Source organism: Toxotes jaculatrix, chromosome 17 (assembly GCF_017976425.1).
Source record: "Toxotes jaculatrix isolate fToxJac2 chromosome 17, fToxJac2.pri, whole genome shotgun sequence".
NCBI lineage: Eukaryota > Metazoa > Chordata > Actinopteri > Toxotidae > Toxotes > Toxotes jaculatrix.
In genome coordinates, this window is record NC_054410.1 from 2,458,614 (window position 1) to 2,480,624 (window position 22,011).

A 22,011-nucleotide genomic window follows, 5' to 3' on the forward strand; every position below is an offset into this window, starting at 1 on the left:
AAGTTTTTCACTTCTCAGCTCCATCAAAGAACCTCATTTTCTCCGAGTGCACAGTCTCTCTCAGTCGTTGTATGGATGAGGCTGTCTCACCTGAGATGGGCTCAGAAGAGTCAATTATGTGTGTAATTTGTTTAGTTATAACGATGGTTCCCTGGCTTTCACTTCTTTCACTTGATGTTTCCCTGACTAAACGCCTCTCAAAGACCGTTCTCTTGCCGCCTTGTGACTCTTCAACAGTCCATGATGCAGCTTCGTTCGCTCCTGATGTTAGGGGAAGGCTTGCAGCTGGTTGGACCTGGACAGCAGTCAGTAGCTTGGCATGCTGTGCTTCTGGGGTTGCTTGTATATTTGTTGTAATGACATGTATTTTTCCAGATTCCAGTTTCAGTGTGTCTTCGGATGAGGATGAAACTCCAGATGACAGAATAGTGATTTTCTCAGGCACGTTGGGCTCAAACGAGATAAGTCCGGTTCTTGTGGTGGAAGTAATGATGTTACTCTTTATCTCTCCAAGCCCTGTAGCTTCATTAGGATCAGAGTATTTGACAGTAACTTTGGTTGGAGAAGATAAGGACAGGCCAACATGCTCGCTTGTAATTGTCGAGCTAACATCAGCAAATGCGTCCGATGACTGGACAGAACAGGTGGGGCTTATGTCCTCCTCCCCTGTTTCCCCTGCTGGGCTCTTTTCATCCTTGTGCTCGTCTTTTTCAGAAATCTTGGCTGGTTCTGATGGGGAGGACAGTCCAAACTTGGGGAATTTAAACCAACCTGTCCTCTCAGGGCTTTTGGTTGTATCCTGCTTGGTAGTTGTTTCCTTTTCCTTTGCCTCTAACTGCTTTCCACTGGGTTCACTTGTTTCATGCGCTTCCTTTAAGGTTTCAAGGTTTTCTTCACCTTTGTCTGTTTTTGGAACATCAAATTCAACATCAATGCTCTTGAGGATCTCACCAAATGATGTCAAACTCAACTTTGGTGATTTAGTCCCTTCTCGTTGCTCAACTTCCATTTCCTGCTGATCTCCTTTGGCTTCATTGTCACCAGGGGTATGTTCATCTTCAGGTTTGGGTCTTGAGAAACTCAGCCTCGGCATTTTAAATGATGGCAGTTTGAATTTACTTGGAGATCCATGACCCGCGCCTTCAGTCTCAGTCTTTGGCGTTTCAGTATCCGATATTGTTGCTTTGGACATATCAGTTTTAATATCAACACTTGGACCTTTGATGTTGAGAGCAACATCCTCCTTAAGTTTGGCTCCGTCAGTTTCAGCTTTGCCTGCATCAGGTGCTTCTAAAGTGACATCATAGGTAACACCTCCAAATTTAGGCATTTTCAGTGTTGGTATTTTAAATTTTAATGGTGATCCTCCAACGTCTTTTGACTTTGCTTCAGTCTCCGTGCTTGCTGAAGATTCCTTGACTTCAGCCTCAGGGAGTTTGACCTCTGCTTTAACTTCTGGCAGAGTGATGTCTACATCTTTCTGTGAAGCGTTCAAATCAACTTCAGGTCCTTTTGCTTTTGGTAGTGCAATGCCAAACTTTGGTAATTTAAACTTGCTTCCTTGTGCACTTCCTTCCTTGTCATATTCAGCTTCAAGCTCAGGAGCTTTAATTTCCATTTCAGGTTGCTGTACTTTTACTTCTCCCTCTGGAAGAGAAACATCAACATGTGGAAGCTCAGCACTTACTTCGGGTACTGTAACACTTGGCTTTGAAAACGAAAATCTAGGTAATGAAAATTTTGGTTTTTTCAAGCTTGCATCAAGTTCTGCAGCAGGTGCCTCTTCCACTGAAGCAACCCCCAAAGTTCCTTTGACTTCAACATCTGGTAGACAGACTTCTGCTTTTACCTCTGGTGATGTAACATCAGCTTTGGGTGTTTCAATGTTGACATCAACATCGGGGGCTTTACTGCCTGTTCTTGAAAATGAAAATTTTGGAAATGTCCAGTTTGGTCGTTTCAGCTTGGTTTCAACCTCAACTGTAGGTGCGTCTGGCATTGAAATGACACCTTCGGGTTCTTTGACTTCAGCACTAGGCAGTGTGACCTCAGTTTTAGCTTCTGGTAATGTGACATCTACATCTTTCTTTGATAAAGTTAAATCAATTTCAGGTCCTTTCACTTTGGGAATTGAGATGCCAAACTGTGGCATTTTAAATTTGCTTCCTGATCCTTCAAGTTCACTTCCTTTAACATCTGCAGTGTCAATGCTGGATGCTGTGCCATCCACTGTAGCTCCCGCTTTAAGGACTTCCACCTTTGTGCCGTCAATTTTAATGTCTTTGTCCACATCAGGTACTGGCACACTCATCTTTGGAGTAGCAGCTCCAAATTTGGGTAATGTGAATGTTGGCATTTTAAGTTTTGATGGCGATCCTTCCACATTACCTATTTGAGCTTCAATCTCAGGAGCTTTAATTTCCACCTTTGCAGATGGTTGTTTTATTTTAACATCTGGAGGTTGAACTTCAGCTTTGGCTTCTGGGAGTGTGACATCTACATCTTTCTTTGATAAGTTCAAGTCAATTTCGGGCCCTCTAACTTTTGGCAATGAAATTCCAAACTTTGGCATTTTAAACTTGCTTCCTTTTCCCTCAGCTTCAGTTCCTGTCATTTTCACATCAAGAGATGGACCCTCAATATCAATACTCTGTGCTGTAATATCAACTGCAGCACTGTTTTTGGGTATTTTTAACCCAGCTCCATCAACATTTATGTCTTTGTCCATTTCAGGTACTTCTGCAGTGACATTTGAAGAAGCTCCTCCAAATTTAGGTAATTTGAATGTTGGCAATTTAAATTTTGATGGTGATCCTTCTACATGACCTAACTGAGCTTCAACCTCTGGAGCTTTAATTTCCACTTTAGCAGAAGGGTCCTTGAGCTCAACATCAGGGAGTTTGACTTCAGCTTTGGCTTCTGGAAGTGTCACATTGGCATCTTTCTTCGATAAGCCCAAATCAATTTCAGGCCCTTTAACTTTTGGCATTGTGATTCCCAACTTTGGCATTTTGAACTTGCTGTCTTGCCCATCAATTTCTGCTTCATGCTCTGGTGATTTCACATCCACAGCAATTTTAGGAGCTTCTGGGATTTCAAAATCGGCTTTAGCCTTGGGTGGTGTCACCTCTACATCTTTCTTTGAGAGGCTTAGGTCAATATCAGGCCCTTTTACTTTTGACATTGAGATGCCAAACTTTGGCATTTTAAACTTGGTTTCCTGCCCATCTAATTCTGCATCACCCTCTGGTGCCTTAAGCTCCACTTCAGGTGGTATGGCTTTCACATTTCCTTCTGGAAGAGGAACATCAGCTTTTTGGAGACTGACATCAACTTCAAGCTCTTTTGTGCTTTGCTTTGAAAATGAAATTTTGGGTAATGAAAACCTTGGCTTTTTCAATTTGACATCAAGATATACTGCAGGTGCCCCCTCTACTGAAATACTTGAGGATTCTTTGATGCCTATATCTGGAGGATGCACCTCTGTTTTGGCTTCTGATAGTGTAACATCAACTTTTGGAGTATCAAGGTTGACATCAGCCTCAGGGCCCTTAACACTTGTCTTTGAAAATGAAAATCTTGGCAGTGTCCAGCTTGTCTTTCTCAGCTTTGCATCACCCCCTGAGACTGAACCCTCAGGCTCTTTGATTTCAACATCAGGAAGCTTGACGTCAGCTTTTGCTTCTGGTAATGTTAAATCTGCTCCATCCACTTTCATGTCTTTGTCCAAATCAGGTACTTCCACGCTGACTTGTGGAGATGCAGCTCCAAATTTGGGTAATTTGAATGTTGGCATTTTAAACTTTGATGGCGACCCTTCAACAGTACTTGTCTGAACCTCTGTTTCAGGAGCTTTAATTTCCACTTTGGCAGAAGGCTCCTTTAGTTCAGCATCAGGGAGTGGAACATCAGCTTTTGGTAGTGTCACATCTACATCTTTCTTTGATAAGCTTAAATCAATATCAGGCCCTTTCACTTGAGGCACAGAAAAAGCGAGACTTGGCAGTTTAAACTTGCGTCCTTTTCCTTCATGTTCAGTTCCTGTCATTTCCATTTCTATTGATGGGCCTTCACTGTCAGTGAGGGGTGCTGCCATGCTAACTGTAAGAACTTCTTCGGGAATTTTGATGTCAGCTCCATCAATTTGGACGTCTTTGCCCATATCAGGTACTTTTACTGTGGAACTTGGAGTGCCAACTCCAAATTTTGGTAATTTGAATGTTGGCATCTTAAATTTTGATGGTGATTCTTCTGTATCCTTTGTCACAACTTTGATCTCAGGAGGTTTGATTTCCACTTCAGCAGAGGGTTCTTTCAGTTCAACATCTGGGAGTTTGACTTCAGCTTTGGTTTCTGGGAGTGTTACATCTACATCTTTCTTTGATAAACCTAAATCAATTTCAGGCCCAGTTACCTTTGGCATTGTGATTCCAAGCTTTGGCATTTTGAACTTGCTTCCTTGCCCATCAACTTCTTCTTCATGCTCTGGTTGTTTCATATTCACTTCCCCTCCTTTTATTTCCACCTTTCCCTGTGGAATTGCAACATTCACATCCTGAAGATTAACATCAACTTCTGGAGCCTTAACACTTGGTTTTGAAAAAGAAAACCTGGGCAGTGAAAACCTTGGCTTTTTCAGTTTTGCATCTAGCTCAACACCTGGCTGTTGTTCTATCACAACATCTCCGGAAGACTCTTTGACTTCAACCTCTGGCAGTTGGACCTCTGCTTTAACTTCTGGTACATCAACATCTGTGTGTGGAGCAGAAATTTGCATTTGAGCTCCATCAATTTTGATTTCTTTGTCTGTACCAGGTAATTCAGCACTGACATTTGGAGAGGCAACTCCAAATTTGGGGAATTTGAATGTTGGCAGTTTAAATTTTGATGGTGATCCTTTCACACTGCTTAACTGAGCTTCAGTCTCAGGAGCTTTAACTTCCACTTTAACTGAAGGTTCTTTTAGTTCAGCATCAGGGAGATTCACTTCTGCTTTGACTTCTGGTAATGTGACATCTACATCTTTCTTTGATAAGCTGAAATCAATTTCAGGTCCTTTTACTTTTGGGATTGATATTCCAAATTTTGGCATTTTGAACTTGCTTCCTTGTCCGTCAAGTTCAACTTCAGCCTGCAAGGGTTTAATTTCCAGTCCAGGTTTTTGAACTTCCACCTCTCCTTCTGGAATTGAAACATCTACTTTTCCAAGGTTGACATCAGTTTCAGGGGCTTCTGGGAGTTTAACCTCAGCTTTGGCTTCTGGTAATTTGAAATCCCCATCTTTCTTGGATAAGCTTAAATCAGTTTCAGGGGCTTGTACTTTTGGCAATGAAATTCCAAACTTTGGCATTTTAAATTTTCTTCCTTTTCCCTCAGCTTCAGTTCCTGCCATTTTCACATCAAGAGATGGACCCTCAATATCAATATTCTGCCCAGCTCCACTAACTTTTATGTCTTTGTCCATTTCAGGTATCTCTGCAGTGACATTTGTTGATCCTTCCACATGACCTAACTGAGCTTTAATTTCCACTTTAGCAGAAGGGTCTTTGAACTCAGCATCAGGGAGTTTGACTTCAGCTTTGGCTTTTGGAAGTGTCCTATCTGCATCTTTCTTTGATAAGCTCAAGTCAATTTCAGGCCCTTTAACTTTTGGCATTGTGATTCCCAACTTTGGCATTTTGAACTTGCTTCCTTGTCCTTCAAGTTCAATGTCAGTCTGCAAAGTTTTTACTTGCACTTCTGGTTTTTTAACCTCCACTTTTGCCTCTGGTATCAACACTTCTGCTTTTCCAAGACTTACATCAATTTTAGGGGCTTCTGGGAGTTTGACCTCAGCTTTATTGTCTGGTAATGTGATACCTGTGTCTTTCTTTGATAAACTTAAATCTATGCCAGGCCCTTTGACTTTAGGCAGAGTGAAACTGAGATTTGGCATCTTAAATTTTGAGGGTGATCCCTCTGCATCTTTAGCTGCAACTTCCATCTCAGGAGCTTTAATTGCAACCTTAGTAGAAGGTTCTTTTATTTCAGCATTAGGGAGGTTGATATCTGCTTTGGCTTCTGGTAGTGTGACATCCACATCTTTCTTTGATAAACTTAAATCAAATTCAGGCCCTTTTAACTTTGGCATTTTAATTCCAAACTTTGGCATTTTGAACTTGCTTCCTTGACCTTCAAGCTCAGCTTCAGTTTGCAAAGGTTTAATTTCCAACTCAGGTTTTTCAACTTCCATCTTCTTCTCTGGGATAGAAACATGTACACTTCCAAGAGTAACCTCAGCCTCAGGAGCATCTGGGAGTTTGACTTCAGCTTTAGCTTCTGGTAGTGTTACATCCACATCTTTCTTTGATAAGCTTAAATCAAATTCAGGCCCTTTTAACTTTGGCATTTTAATTCCAAACTTTGGCATTTTGAACTTGCTTCCTTGACCTTCAAGCTCAGCTTCAGTTTGCAAAGGTTTAATTTCCAACTCGGGTTTTTCAACTTCCATCTTCTGCTCTGGAATAGAAACATGTACACTTCCGAGAGTAACCTCAGCCTCAGGAGCATCTGGGAGTTTGACTTCAGCTTTAGCCTCTGGTAGTGTTACATTCACATCTTTCTTTGATAAGCTTAAATCAAATTCAGGCCCTTTTAACTTTGGCATTTTAATTCCAAACTTTGGCATTTTGAACTTGCTTCCTTGACCTTCAAGCTCAGCTTCAGTCTGCAAAGGTTTGATTTCCAACTCAGGTTTTTCAGTTTTCATCTTCTGCTCTGGAATAGAAACGTGTACACTTCCAAGGGTAACCTCAGCCTCAGGAGCATCTGGGAGTTTGACTTCAGCTTTAGCCTCTGGTAGTGTTACATCCACATCTTTCTTTGATAAGCTTAAATCAAATTCAGGCCCTTTTAACTTTGGCATTTTAATTCCAAACTTTGGCATTTTGAACTTGCTTCCTTGTCCATCAAGCTCACCTTCAGTCTGCAGGCCCTGCACTTCCAATTCAGGTTTTTTAAGTTCCATTTTTGCCTCTGGGATTGAAACATCTACTTTTCCAAGATCTGTCTCTGGAAGTTTGACATCAGCTTTTTTCTCTGGTATTTTGACATCTGTGTCTTTCTTTGGTATGCTTAAATCAAATTCAGGCCCCTTTACTTTTGGCAATTTGATTCCAAATTTTGGTATTTTAAACTTTTCACCATGTCCATCCATTTCTGCCTCATACTCTGCATCTGGAAGCCTGACTTCAGCTTCAGCCTCTGGAACTTCCACCTTAGCCTCTGGAATAGAAACATCTACTTCACCAAGATCAACCTCTGGAAGTTTGACATCAGCTTTAGCCTCTGGTAATGTTATATCTACATCTTTCTTTGGCATGCTTAAATCAATTTTAGGTCCTTTCACCTTAGGCATAGAAAAGCTGAGATGTGGCATTTTAAACTTGCTTCCTTTTCCCTCATGCTCACTTCCTGTAGTTTTCACATCTATTGAAGGACCCTCAATGCTGGGTACTGCGATATTAACCGCAGACCCCTCCTCTGAAATATTAATGTCAGCTCCATCAATTTTGACATCTTTGTCCTTATCAGGTACTTCTACAGAGACAGTTGGAGTTCCAACTCCAAATTTTGGTAGTTTAAAGGTTGGCATCTTAAATTTTGAAGGGGAACCTTCTGTACCTTTTGCTGAAGCTTTTGCCTCAGGAGCTTTAACATCCACTTTAGCAAAGGGTTCTTTTATTTCAACTTCAGGGACTTTTACTTCAGCTTTGACCTCTGGTAGTGTGACATCTTCATCTTTTTTTGATAGGCCAAAGTGAATTTCAGGTCCTTTTACTTTTGGCATTGACATTCCCAGCTTTGGCATTTTAAACTTGCTTCCTTGTCCATCAAATTCAACTTCCCCATGTAGAGGTTTTGTGTCTAACTCAGTCTGTTCAACCTCTAAGTTTGCCTCTGGAATAGAAACATCTGCATTTCCACAACTGATATCAACTTCAGGAGCTTCTGGAAGTTGGACCTTGGCTTTTGCCTCTGGCAGTGTGACATCTACATCTTTCTTTGTTAAACTGATTTGAGGCCCTTTGGCCTTAGGCATAGAGAAGCTGAGATGTGGCATTTTAAACTTGCTTCCTTTTCCCTCACGCTCACTTCCTGTAGTTTTCACATCTATTGAAGGACCCTCAACGTCAACGCTGGGTACTGCAATATTAACCGCAGGCCCCTCCTCTGAAATATTAATGTCAGCTCCATCGATTTTGACATCTTTGTCCATATCAGGTACTTCCACAGAGACGTTTGGAGCGCCACCTCCAAATTTTGGTAGCTTAAATGTCGGCATCTTAAATTTTGATGGTGATTCTTCAACATCCTGTTGGTGAACTGCGATCTCTGGACCTTTGATATCTACTTTAATACCAGATTCTGTGTGTTCAGCCTCTGGAAGTTTGACATCTACTTCAGCTTCAGGCAATGTGACATCTACATCTTTCTTTGATAAGCTCAAATCAATTTCAGGACCTTTTACTTTTGGCAGTGATATTCCAAACTTTGGCATCTTGAACTTGCTTCCTTTTCCATCAGTGTCGGCTGCTGTTGTTTTCACATCAAGCGATGGACCCTCCATATCGATGTTGGATGCTGTAATGTCAACTGCAGTGTCAACACCTTCAGGTGCTTTCAGCTGTGTTTCAGGAATTTGAATATCTTTGGTTTTGCTAGATACTTCAAAGCTGGCATTTGGAGCAGCAGCTCCAAATTTGGGTAGTTTGAAAGCTGGCATTTTAAATTTTGATGGTGATCCTTCTACATCTTTTTCTGCACCTTTAATCTCAGGAGTTTTTATTTCCACTTTAGCAGAGGGATCTTTTAGTTCAACAGCAGGGAGTTTGACTTCTGCTTTGGCTTCTGGGAGTGTAACATCTGTGTCTTTCTTTGATAAGCTGAAGTCAATTTCAGGCCCTTTTACTTTTGGCATTGTGATTCCCAACTTTGGCATTTTGAACTTGCTTCCTTGTCCATCAAGTTCACCTTCAGTCTGCAGAGGTTTGATTTCCAACTCAGGCTTTTTGACTTCCACCTTTTGAGCTGTAATAGAAAGATCTACTTTTCCAAGACTGGCATCAGCCTCGGGGGCATCTTGGATTTTGACATCAGCTTTAGCCTCTGATAGTGTGACAGCACCATCTTTCTTTGACAAGCTTAAGTCAAATTCAGGCCCTTTTATTTTTGGCATTTTGATACCAAACTTTGGCATTTTGAATTTGCTTCCTTGTCCATGTTCAGCCTGCAGAGGTTTGATTTCCAGTTCAGGTTTGGTGACCTCCAACTTTTGTGCTGGAACAGAAACATCTACCCTTCCAAGAGTAATGTCAGCCTCAGGGGCTTCTGGGAGTTTGATCTCAGCTTTAGCCTTTGGTAGTGCAACATCTTTTACTTCACTTCTGGTCTCTGGAAAGGAGATGTCAGCCTTTGGCTTTGTAGCATCAAGAGTAACACCAAAACCTGGAACCCTAATGCCACCATCCTTTTGGGCTGGTGAACCACCAGCTGAATCGATGTATTCAATGCTATCGATTTCAGGTATTTTGACATCAGATATGGCTCCCCAAGTCTGCCCTGTCTTTGTTTCACTTTTTGATGTTTTTACTTCTTGGAGCAACACAGTCCTCTCTCCTTTAATTGTATCACGTTTTTGCTCAGAGACATTTTGTTTAGGAAAATCGATTCCAATGTCAGGGATTCTTATGTCTGGTTTTGCAATCCCAAAGCTAGGCATTGTTAGCCTTGTCTTTTTTGACTTCTTATCTGAGTCTTTTGGGCTGAATGTAGCAGCAGATTTATATTCAAATGTGAGGCCCTCTTGTGTTTTCTCAGTTCCTTGTGCCTGTAGAATGGCTTCTTGTGCACTTTCTTTGCCAGGTATTACAATATCTTCTCGCTTATAGACCTCAGTTTTCAGCTCTTTGTCACTTTGTTTTTGCTTAGTTTTGTGTTCTTTTCCATGTTTTTCAAAATCTACCTTGGTCTCAGTTAAAGGCTCCTCTGTGGTTTGATCAGCAGGTGTGATCTTTGGTAGTTTGACTGTAGGCATGGAGATTTCTGAAGAAGCAGTTACATCAAACCTAGTGAAGTGTGCGTCATGTTTTGATTTTGTATCTACAACTTTAGTAGGTGTTTTGACTGATATTCTTTGTGCATTCGCATCTATCACAGTAATTTCCTCAGGAATAGGCACTCCAGATGTGTCAACCTTAGGCACCTTAAATCCAGGCAATTTTGACACTGCCTCTTTCACACTGTCAACATCAATTGACAGTTGTACAGTTTCAGCTTGAATTTCTTCATAATGTCCTGATAAAACCATTTTAGGCTCTTTCATTCCCTTGGTTGTGATCTTCCTAGACATGTCCTCCATACCTGGAATCTCAATCTCTTCACGTTTGGGAAGCTGCGTTCTGGTAAGAGTGCTTTTTGACAGTCTGTCGTAAGGATCTTCATTCACTTCTGTACCGTCGCTTTTACGCTGCTCGATTCTAGCTGGGCTTTCTTCAACATTTGCATTAGTCTTTTGTATAGTTTCCTCAGCTGCAATGTCAGTCAGGCCTATTTTAGGCAGTTTGAATGTTGGACTTGTCTTTCTTCCTTGTTTTTGTTTAATGTCCTTGCCTTTCTTTGCTTTTTCTTCACCTTTCTTTGGAGATTTTTGTACAAGTTCCACCTTTGGGACACTCATTTCCATCTGGGTTGTCACCGACTTTGCCCTTGTGCTCTCACTGCTGATTATTTGGGTGTTGGCATCAAGTGGCAGTTGATCTCCCTGTACTTCTGTGTGTGACTCAGAACCTGGGATGAGATCTGATTTTTCATTTTCAGGTTGATCTATTTCAAAACTTGCCCCCAGCGTTTTTAGCCTTTTTGGAGAGGCTTTTGCTTTTGCATCTTTCTTGTGTGATTTATCTTTCCCCATGATCTTCATTTTTAATTCAGACCTTTCTTTCTTTTTTTTCTTCTCACTGGGGGACTTGATACCAGAGGAGCTTTCTTGATCTGCCAGAGCCACAGTTAGATCTGCTGTTTTCAAAGTGCTGTCTAGACTGATGAGTTCCACCTTGTGGTGAACATTTTGAGGGTCGGTCAGTTTTTGATCACTTTGCTCAGGTCTTAAATTTTCCTCCACTTTCAGATCCTCAGGTATTTCTCCTGTGAGGCTTTCAGGGCATTCAGGTGAAAGCATCTCTGATGCTGTCTGATAATGGTCGCCACTGGTTTGCCCAGTTGGTGCATCTGTGTCCTGGTCTTCAGATGAACTTATGCGGCCTCTCTTTGTCAAAACAGAAAGCTTCATTTTGTGTCTCTTCTTGCCTTTGAGAGCATCCTGAGATTTTATGGGTGACTCTGTGTCACTTGTGGTGGGGCTAAGCTCGAGCTTTCTCTGCTCATCAGCCTCTGAGGAACTGTGAGACCTGGTAAAACGTGACTTCCGTCCCTTTCCAAAGGAGGGAAACTTAGGCCACGAAATGCGAGCATCCCCACGTCTTTTCGTTTTTCCTTGCTCCCTTATCTCTGGAGCATCAAGTTCTTCCTCCTGTTGAGCAACAAAAATTTGAAATGTCAGTTTTAGACTTAAGTCTACCTATCACAAAGAGTCTGAGCAGACAACTTGAAAATAGTTACAGGGATAACGTCGGTCTCGCCGGCTGGTTCAGTCTCTGTGATGTCTGGTTTGCGTTTCAAGCAGAGCTTCACTTTGTAAGCCTGAGCGTGCTCCAGAATCTGAATGGCATCCTCATAAGACACGTTGTCAAAATACACAGTGGCGCTCAGAATCTGGTCACCTGTGCAAATAAGAGAAAAATATTTTGTTTTTCTGAGCGATGAAGTGGAATTATTCGGTAAAAATGAAAATAACAAATACACTTAGTGTTTGTTCGTAGTCATCTTATACATGCTAACTTACCTTCTTTCAGTTTCAGACTTTTTGACGCAGGTGACTCTGGTACCACTTCCTTAATGAAGATCCCCTCTTTCCCCCCTCCACCATAAATGAGACCCTCTGCACATCCATCTTTGGCTGTTTTCACTATCAGCCCAGACTCAGGGCTGTGAGCTTCCTGCCAACACATCAAAATAGAAAGGATAATCATTTTACCTTTAGCTGTGCTCTTCTCTGCTGCAGCACAGCCTGAAGGGATTCACAGATACAGATCAGAGAGGAGAAGGTGGGCATGTCTCACCTTCAGTTTACTCATCTTTGGAGTCGAGCGTTTTTCAAACATGGACCCGAGCCCAGACTTTTTCGTTTTCTTTCCACTCCCACTTTTGTGGTGTGGGTCATACTCTGCTTCACACTAAAAGGAAAACAACAAGAAGGAAAAAAAATTAAAATCTAACTGCACATCATGTTCTAAAAAGATTAATGTTGCAGTCGGAGCTTCAGCCGTATTTAAACAGAAAAGACGACAGAGATATTTCATCTCTTTGTATTTGAACTGAGAGGGAAGTTACCGCACTGTATGTACTGTACAAACATTCGTCCATGGGAGTCGCTGAGTCTGTGTCCTTATTGTAATAAGTAAACAGTAAACAAAACAGAGATCCCATCTTGTGCCACACACTGTTGACTGGACACAGCCACAGAAAGCCGGACAAATGGTTGATAAATTGTTGATAACTTGTACCCTCACAATACCAATTTGTGCACTCACTGTTTTCATCTATTTCCTATTTAGTTCTTCTACAATTTTTTTTCTTGGCTCATACAGTGACGTGCTTTTAATGTACTCAATTAAGCCTCCCAGTCTCTGTCCTTGAGGCCAGCAACACATATTTCTCAAGGATTAAATTGTGTTTAAGAACCAAAAACTGAAAGTACATTTGTATATCTCAGTCCAATATCAAAATAAATTTGTATTAAATCCGAACTGCCCGTAATGTGTTTGTCAGTGGGAAAAGAACAAATGGATGGAGTGTGATAATTTGATAATTCTTAATTTGAGGGAATTAATTTAGTAGTCTGAGGGAACAAATCGCTAAATTGATGGAACATTTTATCAAAACATTTCCTTTCCGCTTTCCAGGCTTTGCACAGCTACACGCTCAGAGTTGACTGAGAGTTTAGAGTTGCTAGAGGTGGAGCTGTGTGTCAGTATGAGCAGTGACTTCTATCTGTCCAGTTAATTTTGAACCCCTAAATTTTGACTATATCTCTGTCAACACCAGTCTTTGAAGTCTCTTCATGCTCTGAGGACATGCGTCCCTCCATGTGAGCATTGGTGAGCCAGTCACACAAGCTTGCTTCTCTTGGTCACAAGCTTATTTCTTTAATGTAATTTATCTACAGCCTGAACAAAATAGGCTATTGAATCACAGTTAGGCTGTTGAATGACTCAGTGTTTTTTTACATTAAAGTAACCAGGTTATATTGCGGTCTGCTTTCTGAAGTAACAGGATTTCTTAAATGTTTCCCCAGCTGTGGTTAGAAATTAAGAGAAACCCAGTGATTTCTGAACTGCATATCCAGGTCATGCAAATGCATGTGAACAGGTTCTCTGATTTATTGTCTTAGCCTGGTTTCTCCCTGTCACCTGTCACCTGTTTCATGTAACATAGTGATATGTTGGTGCTCTGTACCTCTTTGTCACTGTCGCTGTATTTTTCAATTTCAGGATACTCCTCGACGGGGGACGATCCCTGCGGCCGTGGTCTCTCTGCCTCTGTGAACTGAGATGGCTCGTCACATACCTGCGAGGACATGAGGTCAGTCACATGATCCATCATTTCAAAGAGATATCATGATGTTTCAATCAGATATTTTTTCATCTGCCTAAACATCATCTCATCTTCTTCAGCTACCTGAGCAAAAAAAAAAAAACAGTTTTAGTGTTAAGACTCAGCATGAACAAGAAAGGTTTGGAGAAAACTGGATCACAGATAGTGTGATAACACCTTGCTGCGCCAAATACAGAACTGACTGGCTCTTTAACTGTTTGGCATTTAATAAATTTCACATTAGTGGTTTGTTTCCAGGGATGGGAACGCTGGTCGGGCTGTTGGCCCAAAGCCAGAGTGAACCAGAGCAAAATAGTTAAAAATGAATTATATTTATTGTTATAAAGTTTGTTACATTAATAGTTGCCAGAGGATGGATCTATATGCTGTTGAAAAAGATTTAAAAAACAGTACACAACATAAAATAGTGCTAACAATATCAACATGCAAACAAGTAAAATTATAGATTTTGATTAAAGTAATTGTCTTAAGTGAAACCATTTAAGAAACATTTTTCCTTACATATAGTGACTGATGAAGGGCTTAAACTGAAACATACAAAATAAAACTTTAATTTCACTGTCAGTCACTCACTGAATCGTCCTCTGTTCCGGGCTCTGGTCCTCTCAGCCTTCGACCAGCTCCTGTTCACAAAAAGAGAAAACAGACTCTAACATCTGATTTCACATCTGCTTAACATGATGATATTTTAGAAAATAGTGGAGCTTCGTTCCTCCACATTCTGCACGAACAACTAAATCACTTAATCTCAGAAGTGCGTTGCATTGTGATACATGACGAAAGGGAAAATTGCATTTGGTCATTTTAGCAGCACGAGTCACTTAACAGATGAATAAAGTCGCCTCGCTCCAATTAATAATGTAGGTTTCAGATAAATAATGTAGGTTTACAAAAAGGTATCTGGCAAATAATCACTTACATGTTTACAAACACATCAAATGAAATGCCTGCAACACGATTACTTCAACAAGTATGTAATTACTTTATTATATTTCAGTAAATTACATTAGTATGAAAAGTTCTCTGTAGGGTTATCTCAAACAGTGTAACAGTGAGTGTAACAGCAAAAGCTGAAGTTAAGCGCTGGTGTTTATATTTTCTGAGCAGTAAGCTGAGACTTCCACCCCGCCTGACTCCTGTCCGTTGTTTTGAGGCTCAGAGAGACACTGGAGCCGATGATGAGACTATTTAGAGTTCTTCCTGGCAATTATTCCCCCAGGGACGTGCTGCCTCCTTCATCTGTTAAGTGCTCCACTGTATCGATCCACAGGTTAGACTCTGCAGCCGCTCAGCTCAGGCCTTCAAGGCCACCGAAAAGGGAAAGTCTGACTCCGAATGAATCTGGTTAGTCAGATTAGTGTTGTTACCCACTGTTATATTAAACCTTTATTTGATTTGGTTCCATTTTAAACTCCCCCTTTATTCAGGTCATTTTAATGTCATCTCTATCAGGATTCCCAAACAGGAACGTAGTCATTTTCTTAGTAGTCGAACATTTGGGTTAAAAAAAATCCCCTTCTTATTCTAAAGTTGATGGATTGGTGTAAAATAAGGCTTGACAGTTGTGGAGAAGCAGTTTTACATGGTGATGAGCTACAAACATCTCTGTGGTTTTTTGATCCAGACTGGTGAATAGATCCATGTCATCAAGAGGCCACTGATCAACAGATGCTGCGTTGTCAGTGTAAACAGGGGTGAAAACTTTGGTGTCACCTTTTTTTTTTTTTTTTTTTACCTGGAAACAGGTCATCAAGTCATACTTCACCCTAGCAGGCATCGTGGGAAGGAGCCTGAGCAGTTTTGCACATTGATAAATTGTTATTGAATAAAAGGCGCTCGGTCAACACTGAGGTGAAAATAATTTCCATTGCAGATAAAATGTTTTTGGTCTCTGAACAGCTGATTAATCTATTGTGAGAGACTGTAGCTGTAGGACAAAGGTTTCAGATCAAGTAATCTGAACAAATCTGAATAAATACATGAAATAGTCCAAATAGTTGTGCAGTGTAGTTATCGATTCTTTGAGATTCTTCTGCTGCCGTCAAAAAAAAAAAAGTTTCTTGTCACCTTTCAAGCAACAAACAACTCCAAACTTAAAATTCAGGGATTAAATGTTCCTTCAGTCCTGCAATAACACACATGGTTGCACGTGTACTGCAGCACCATATAGTTTCTCAGCTAACCACCACAGTCACACCCCACCCACTGCCTTACAGTAATGCGTCATGTGAAGAGCTCTTACGACCTGTGTAAGTGCATTAGAAGACAGTTAAGGCAAGAGACTGAGGCTATGAAACCTCCTCCTATATCAGGGTGTGTCACTGCCACAAGGTTTCAAGATCAAATCACAGTATTAAAAAAAAGCCTAAAACACAACCTGCACTGTCGTTACAGAGGGAACATTTATCGGAGAACATTTATCTGACAGGAAGGAGGATTCAGCACAGTGAACTCTCAGTCAGTGAACACACCACAGTCTAGACGTGTTGTGAAACGTAATAATGAAAAGCATCTGCCTGCGCTATTAACTCAAACGTTTTATGAGTCCTTATCTCACGGACATCCCCGCAAAAACATGTCATAATTTTAACTTTACAGCCCAGTCTGAGAGGAATCAAACAGCTCACCTACCTGCCGCTGTGGTTTGTTTAAGTCTTGGATAAAAATAAACCGAGGTGTTAATCACACTTTGTCCAAACTGCCCTGAAACATTCCCGGTGTGAGTGCCACTGACAAAGTGGCTAAAGTGATTTGTTCAGCCTCGGATGGTCAAAGGAGGCGGGACACTTTCAGACATACCTTGCCTGAACTTGTGTCACTCCCAAACTGAATTAAGTGTTTTCTAAAGGACTTAACTCTTTGCACTACGTTAACTTCTTCATTTTAACGTCTTATTTTCTAATGTAATGACGTTTTAGCTGTTTTAATCTCGACAGTGGGAAAGTGAGTCTGTAACTATAAGACTTATATTTACTTTACAGAAAGAAATGTAGTACGTTTGACTGCCTGATGGAGAACAATAGAAAGTAATCAGTCTGTGCATGTTAACAACCCATCAATAAAACAAAGCACAAAACCCTTCAAAAAATCTCTTGTCCAGACTGATGATATTTCCATCAGCCTCAGCTCTACTTTGTGTGTAGTGCTAATTAGTGTTTGTTAGCATTCTGACAGTGCAGCCTCACAAAGACGTTAGCATGGCTCATATACTTTTGACTTGATGGAAACCATTCAGCTTTTGTCTTTTTCCAGTTTTATCTTTACATCCTGATGTTACATACAAGCTACAGAGGAGACTAAATGTAGGTAACGATTATTTTCATTATCGATTAGAGTCCAAAACCAAAAGGCATTCGGTTTGATGTGTGACAAAGAGAAGCAGTTTGAGGAGAAATTACAGTTTCCAGGACTTTTCATTTGTCTGTACGATAAATGATTGAACCTGTTAATCAGTTTTGAAAATGGTTGCCTGTTATTTTTCTATCAAATAATCGATTTATGGTTTGAGCTCTGTGAGGCTGTAAACCTCTGCAGAATTATCACTTTGAGCTTCAGTCACCTGTCGGACAAAACTTTCAAACATGTTGAATGTGCTTTAACTGGTATGTTCAGTATTCTGTTGTAGTTGTGGAGTGAAGTGGAACTGCCCGGTGTGTCTTAGTGAAGTTAAGCTAAACAGAATTAGATTCATTAAATTAACCGACCCCCCCACCCGCGTCCCTCACGACTAAAAACTGTCATGTGCTATGTCTCAAGGACACAGCAGCTGTAGTCGTGGATCATGGAGTCAGTGTGTGCCGCGGCTTTACGGAGAACTCGGGCCCTGCTCGATATGTCTGGATGATGCATTTCTCGGGATATTTACTGCCACATTCAGGCGGATGTCCAGTTTTCCTGCCCCAACTACCGGCACCGCACATACGGAACCTCCTTTCTCAAATATTTGTCATGTGGGCGATGCAGAGGCCTCGATAAGAACTCTCACTGCTGACAAAAAATGTCAAAATAAAATCACTTGATATTTACTGCTGTTTGACTTAATCAAAGATTAGATATTGTAAATTTCATAAAGCTGCCCAGTGTTCGAGTTTGACTTTGTTTCCATAAGCACGAGCAGTAGAAGCTGTGGTGCAGGTCCTGAATGGTTCATATTTGGGTGCCACTGCCGCCTTGGATCAGGGTGTGGCTCATCCCTCAGTGGCCGTTCTCCTGATGTGACAAGGAATGAGGCCTAAAACCTGCTGTGACAGTTCAAACCGACAGTTAAACAACCCTCACTTGCGTCGGCACTGATTCAAATCAAAAAGATCTTGCAAAAACAAAAAGTGCAATCCTACAAATTTAATTCCGCGTGTAGATTCCCTCATGACTGAATAGCCTGTATTGTGCCGGTTGCCTGTCCTCAGCTCATCTCTTACGTAACCACCCTCTGCTCCTCAGAGCGTGTTTCCTGTTGAAAAGCACCTAGAAGCCTCCCTGAAGCTCCCCTCTTCTAAACTGATATAAAGTAATGCAGCTCATTATTTGTGTTCGTGGATTTGGATCATGCTCATTTTCTGTGCGACAGACAAACACAAGCTCCTTTCATTGGAAGGCAGTTTGCTTGGATCCAAGTTATAATAAGATTTGAGTGAAGGGGGGAAAAAAAAAAAAACAATTAGATTTTCTGCATGGATTATATGAACATGAGACTGCAGAAGCGCGTGCTTTCAATCTATTAATCTTCTACAAATTTGCAGCGAGTTTCATCACAGCTCTGGAATTCGTATCTTATCTGCCTGTATTCCCACGACACGCAATCACACCAAAAACACAGACACAATATTACATCAGGTCAGCAGCCCACACCTGGGTTGAACTGTGCTTGCAAACACTTGTTAGTGTTTGTTTTGTCTTGCGTGCCCGGAGCACCGAGTGACTCAGATTTAAACGTGATCATTTAGTTACTTGATAGAAAGGTCTGGCAGCTGTGTTAGGTGGATTTTGGTTTTCTGTTAAAAGGAAGTTATTGAACTGATTACTGCCAAAGTTGTTCCTGATAACATTTATAACAATAAATAAAGAAATAAATAAATAAATAGAGAAGTGGCAGCTTTTTTTCCCCTTTTTTTTTCCTGTTTAATTCACTTATCATTTTTGAGAACTGATGCCAAGTAACTCAATGTTCTAGTCTGAATTGAGTCTGGGTGTAAGTGGTGTATAATAAAAGTTCTTTCCACCCTGACAACAAGGAAATTATAGATGGAAATTGATTAAATATAAAAAACAACAAGTAAAGACAAAATAGGAGCAAATTCAGTGTAAAGTTCTGGGGATAGTCTCAAGTTCGTAAAAACCAAAACTGGTCAAAACTGTCAGAACGTGAATGAAAGTCCACCTGGTGACGGTGAGGACGAACGCTCCAGTTCACTCAAACTGGTTTGCACTGAGTGAGTGAGTGATAGCAGCCACACACACATAAACGTTTCAACTGGTGTGATATTGATTCAAGGCCAGGATTTGTCCGACTGAGGCTGATGGTTTGTAACGGATGGTCGGCTTAAGGCTCCATTGCCGAGCAGATCCACCACCCCGTCTGTCTCACTTCCTAGCAGTGAACACACACACACACTCTCTCTCTCTCTCTTTCCCTTCACCCCCGTCTCGTCTCTCTTTCTCTGACCTTGAACGTCGCCTGAAGCCTCTCAGAGTAACACACAAATGTCTCCACATCGTTAGGCAGATTTAATTAAAAGTAGCGGCAGAGATAAATGAGGGGAATTGTGGGTAATGAAAAGGGTCAACATGGAAACACAGTCTGTTATTTTTTTTAAACGAATCATATTCCACGCATCAGATTTACAGCAAACATCAACCTGAGCCTTTGTCTGTGATATAATATGGAACACTGAGATGTTCACTAAGAACAAACACCGTAATAATGTTTAGTCCAATGTGCTCTTTTCACTACTGAGCATGCCTTACTGTGGTATTTATATTTATTATGCCTTTATTTATTCTTTGTATTTTTTTTTAATCTTAATTCTATCTACAGGTCTGAGAGAAACGTAATTTCGATCCTCTGTATGTGTGTATGACTTTGACTTTGATGTTGCTGATTTAACTGTTATAAAAGCTTATTAATATTAATTAATTAATTAATTTCAAATTACAAATATGTAAGTGAGATCTACAGCAGAACATTTTAAAACCAACATCGTTTGCAAAAGCAGTTTGCAGAAAAATATAATCGAAGATTTTTACAGATTTTCAGTCGCAAACTTTCATGATGGACAGTAACACATCTGTTTACAATCAGTATTATCGGCGTTTGACGCACAGTACGTAACTGGGATCCATCCCCACATACGTGATCAGACATGGTTTATTTACGTGTAGATATGTTCGAGCAGGTCATCAGCCTCCATTCGCAGTAACCATAAAGACAGAAGTAATTTCCATCTGACTGCCTGAAGCCCTGCATTTATAATCCTCATTATAATCATTAAAATTCATAATGGGATTAATCAAACCTGTAAGACATTGGCATTGGCACAAGTTTCAGAGCTTTCAACATCCTAAACTCTAAGAAATTTTAGGTTACGACAGTAAAAGTGATGCAAGTTTACAGGTAGAAGCTGTTCCTCTTTTAAAGCCTGCACCTTTAAGGCTTAGACCTGGGGGGGGTTTGCCAGCTTAAGCATTGTTCATTTTATGGATAGTTATGTTCCCACATTTTGGCCTTTTTCATATTTACCCCTAGGCAGTTACCCTCTGCTAATATTTTTCCAATCCTGATTTCTGCTCTTGCTGAACTGCCACAGTGACCGAGTCTGTTTCTCTTTCAGCCTCAGCCTCAAACGCAGCGGGAGGAAAAGAGGAGAAGTGCAGCGCTGCCTGAAATCCTCGATGATGCCATCCTCCAACACTCCCCTGCTCTCTGCAGACACACCCAGCGCTCACTGCAGGTCAGCAGCACAACTCAGCATCAGCACCAGCCGCCTTCAGCTCGCTCACTGTCTCGCCTCACCTCACACACACACACACACACACACAAACGTAATCGCTGCACTACAGATCCCTGCTGCTGAATTAGTGAAGTGCTCAGGGGAAAACAGCACAGACAAAGTCACAGAGAGAGGAAAAACAGCAGAGAAAGCGATGCCCACCCGTCCCTGAGGAGGCGGCGTGCCAGTTGGGGAAAGCCAGGTGGAAACAGTCGCACATGATGGCAGCGGTGGTGGTGGCGACGGCAGCAGAAACGAGGTCCTGGGCCGGGCAGGTGGGGGAGACGGAGGGAGGGACGGCGGTGGCGGTGGAGGGTTAGGCGGGTGTTGCTGCTGCTCACCCCCCCCCTTCGGTCTTGTCCTGGATCAGCCTGTGTGTGCAGGTCAGCCAGTCACAGCGATGGATGAGTTGCAGAAATAACCAGAGTAGAGAGTGAGAGCTCGCTGCTGCCTTCTCTGCACTCAGAGCTGTCCACCGAGTGAAGGAAACTCCCTCGCCTGCCCTGTAAACATGGACCTCCAGTGCAGCACACTAACTTAATTATGGGAGGAGCTGCTCCCCCCCCCCCCCCCCCCCCAACTCCAACACACACAGACACATCCCTGAGTTCTCCTTCTACTCCTCCTCCTCCTCTTCTTCCTCTCTCCTCTGTTCAGTCTCATTGATCGGCCTAATCGGACAAGGACAATCACGATGTCAGCTTCTGGCTCCAGCAGTGAGGGGAGGTGGGTGGGGGGGGGCAGTTTATTGACAGTGGGCCATAACTCAATTTGACGCTGTGTACACATAGTTTAAAACCCCTCATTGTGGACAGGAAGGCAAGATGAAGAAGATTTCAGCTGGGAAAGACAGAACGGCACATGTAAGAGTTCAGACACGCGATGACGTGACGATGGCCTGAGAGGCCGCAGGCTCGCAAAGTTTGGACAAGCAGATAGAAAAGTTAACTACAAGTGGAGCTGCAATGATTAGCCGATTGATCGCTTTATCGATCTGCAGAAAATTAAAAAGCAATTGTGTTCATCGATTAACCTTTTTAATCATTAGTTTTAAATTTCAAACATTCTGTGAGTGTAATATTAGGATTCGCTTCTCTGTTCTGCGTTACTGCAAACTGAATATTTATAGGTTTTGTGCTGTTGATTTGACAAGAGAAGACATTTGAAGACGTCTCCTATGGACTTTGGGAAACTGTGATAGGTATTACCAAACGATTAATCAGGAAAATAAATGGCAGATTGATTGACAATG

The 22,011-nt window shown here is 41.5% G+C and overlaps 1 protein-coding gene across 1 annotated transcript; it reads right to left on the reverse strand.

Moving 5' to 3' along the window:
* LOC121197586 (neuroblast differentiation-associated protein AHNAK) lies at window positions 1–20,979 on the reverse strand. Its single transcript, XM_041061264.1, has 9 exons — window positions 20,922–20,979; window positions 14,347–14,393; window positions 13,615–13,725; window positions 12,219–12,332; window positions 11,942–12,095; window positions 11,659–11,819; window positions 9,822–11,569; window positions 7,183–9,602; window positions 1–3,294 (listed from the first exon to the last, which is right to left on the reverse strand). The coding sequence occupies exons 1-9, from the start codon at window positions 20,977–20,979 to the stop codon at window positions 8–10; spliced, it is 8,100 nt and encodes a 2,699-aa protein (XP_040917198.1). The 3' UTR covers window positions 1–7.
* Window positions 20,980–22,011: the final 1,032 nt, after the last annotated feature.

Excerpts from the sequence above, each read along its gene's own strand:
- LOC121197586 (XM_041061264.1), bottom strand. The coding sequence starts at position 20,979 with ATGTGCGACTGTTTCCACCTGGCTTTCCCCAACTGGCACGCCGCCTCC. Across the intron at positions 14,394-20,921 it reads CGCCGCCTCCTCAGGGACGG|CTGGTCGAAGGCTGAGAGGA; the intron begins GTGGGCATCGCT and ends TGTGAACAGGAG. Across the intron at positions 3,295-7,182 it reads GGCAGAAATGGATGGACATG|AAGGAAATGTGAAAGCCATA; the intron begins GTGAAAAGTTTA and ends TTCCTCTTCCAG.